This window comes from Eimeria mitis, genomic scaffold (assembly GCF_000499745.2).
Source record: "Eimeria mitis Houghton genomic scaffold, Emh_scaff7287, whole genome shotgun sequence".
NCBI lineage: Eukaryota > Apicomplexa > Conoidasida > Eucoccidiorida > Eimeriidae > Eimeria > Eimeria mitis.
In genome coordinates this window covers 1-2400 of record NW_024015975.1, presented here as the reverse complement: position 1 = coordinate 2400, position 2400 = coordinate 1, and the positions used below count along the sequence as shown (strand labels likewise).

Genomic DNA, 2400 nt, shown 5'->3' with positions numbered 1-2400 from the left:
TGTTTATATGAGAGATCCTAGCAAGTTCAGCCTTTCAACGAACGTGATCTGTCTGCACCCCGTTGACACAGAAATTTTTTTTTTGTGGCGGTTGTATAGTGGTGCTCACCGGTAGCGGATACCCCGAGCCAATCTGCGACGTCCTTGGCATTCGAGAGGGAATTGGCGCAGGCAACGATGCGGACGGGCTGAGGCAGCTGCGCGGAGATGTATCGCATCCTTGAAAGGCATACCTCCAGAGTAGAGCCTACTGGAGAGTTGAGAAGATGCAGATCGTCGACAACCAATAGGCGGATCGACTGCAACACTTTGCGAGTCTTCCACCGACGAGATAAGAAATCCCACTTGTCGGGTGTAGACACCACGATATGTGATTGCTCCAAAATCTGCATAAGCATTCACCTCACAAGCACATTCAGACGTTGTTGCCGCATGCAGCACCACCCTCGACTTCTACATACAGCAAGCAGCTAGAAATGCCGCATGGCTCTGCACGCATCCACCTAGGCTACGACAACATTTCCAGCTGCAAGCCCCTTTGTTACGTTTCCCTGAAGAGTTCTCAGGGGTATTTTATTGGAGCTTTTCCTTGCACAGCCCCTCAGTGAAAAAAAAAAAAAAAGTACCTTCAGGTCCGCGTGCAGATCACCCGTGAGTTCTGCAATTTTAAGCCCTAGGCCATTGCCCAGTTTGGAGCTCCACTGTCTCAGCGTTTCCTGTACTACAGATGAATAAGGTGCAAGGTATACTGCCTTCCAAGCGCTGGCAGGCTCTGTCTTGAGCATCCGTAGAATGGCAAACTCTATGCAGATCTCCTTGCCGCTAGTAGGCGGCAAGCACAGCAGCACAGGCTCGCTTGTCGAGTACAAGGTGGAGAAGACCTGAACGCACAAGAATATTGAATATATGCGCTTGTTATCTCTAGGAAAAAATGAAAAGCTCGAACACGTGAAACTCCCCAAGCGGCCCAACAGGCCTTAGTTTCCGGCGGCTATCAGCCAACAGTTGGCCAGCCAGCCACCTCGTGAGACACAGAAAAGAAGTAATGCTGCTATGAAGCTAATCAATTGTTACCTGTGTTTGAATGGGGTTAAACGCCTTAATGCCTTCCTTCTTGTACAGTTCCTCCGCTTTCTTATCGTGCAGAGACGAGACAGGCAGTGGCTGCAAATCCAGCAGCTCTGCGTGAGGCATAGGTTTCTCTGGCAAGATGAGGTTTCTGAAGGAGATGGGCAATGACGCCGTGGAGTGAAGCCAGCGATCTGAAATGGCGCGGATGCTGTAACTGGGAGGAATCGGGTCGGTCACAGGCAGCGTGAAAGTTAGCGTATGTTCAACTTCTCCTTGGAACGCTGGTAATATGAACATCTGCACAGATACCGAGAAAAATCCACGCAATACGAGGATTAAGCAGCATACATACTTCCCAGAGTCGTTGACTCAAGCACCGGGGCGGGCTGTTGAACAACAACATACACGATGCGCTGAAGTGTTGTTTAGCTGCAATGTGCATAGGAGCAACATCGACTGACCTCATGGTGGAGAATCTGCTCGCAGTCGACGTCGTGCACAATGATCCAGAACACCTCGCCGTTGCCGTGGATTTTCGGGTCCCACTGGAAATCTGGGGTAATGGTCAGCTCAACAACAAGGCAAGACCGGCTAAGTGGCTGCACAAACGCTGCAAGCTCCAGTTTCGGGAAAGAGTGAATCAGGCGGTGAAGTAGCTTTCCCATCTTCGGCACTCTCACAAGTTCGCCTATTTCAGTTGATGTCAAGTCATAGTACCGGTCGAAAGGCAAGTCTTTCTTCTCGATTTTACGCAGCAACTCCTCAGGCAGAACCTGTAACACAAACCAGAAGAAACGCAACAGTGCATCTATACGACCAAACCTAAATCCGTGCCCAAGTGCGAAGCACGCAACATATCTGCACCATGCAACCAATCACGTGAAAAGGAGAAGTGCAACAGAAGACTCGGGTGCGGAAGTACGTTTGTTTCAGTCCAGTTAAGAGAAACATGGCCAGCATAGAACGTATTAAATTGCTTATGTAACGCATTCCTACTCATGCAAAAGAACGCATTACTATCCATGTTGAACGTGACAACTGAGAGGAGACTACTCCACTTACTACTACAAACAAGGATGGCGACATCAGGGCGCCAATCCAGAAAGCCATGCACTAATACCTTTGCACGTAATACTGATGAATTTCGAGCATTTACAGATAGAAGAAGAAAATGAAGGATAACTGACTTTGAATTGACGCAGGGGAGTCATGGTGCTCCACATGCGACCCTGGATCTCGTTGCAGAGTTGTAGGGCCCTTATAGCAAGCTGTGCCCATCCTCTTCTCAAGCAGATATCGAATATAGCACGCATGATTCTGTTTGCGCTT

General features: G+C 49.1%; 1 protein-coding gene across 1 annotated transcript; it reads right to left on the bottom strand.

Annotated features, from left to right (window-relative positions):
• Window positions 1-26: 26 nt before the first annotated feature.
• On the bottom strand, window positions 27-2349 carry EMH_0090950 (uncharacterized protein; the record flags this gene model as incomplete). The annotated part of the gene is made up of 7 exons (XM_038023012.1): window positions 27-52; window positions 110-386; window positions 627-881; window positions 1075-1368; window positions 1533-1844; window positions 1951-2066; window positions 2259-2349. 7 exons carry the CDS (start codon window positions 2347-2349, stop codon window positions 27-29), a joined length of 1371 nt encoding a protein of 456 aa, XP_037878866.1.
• Window positions 2350-2400: the final 51 nt, after the last annotated feature.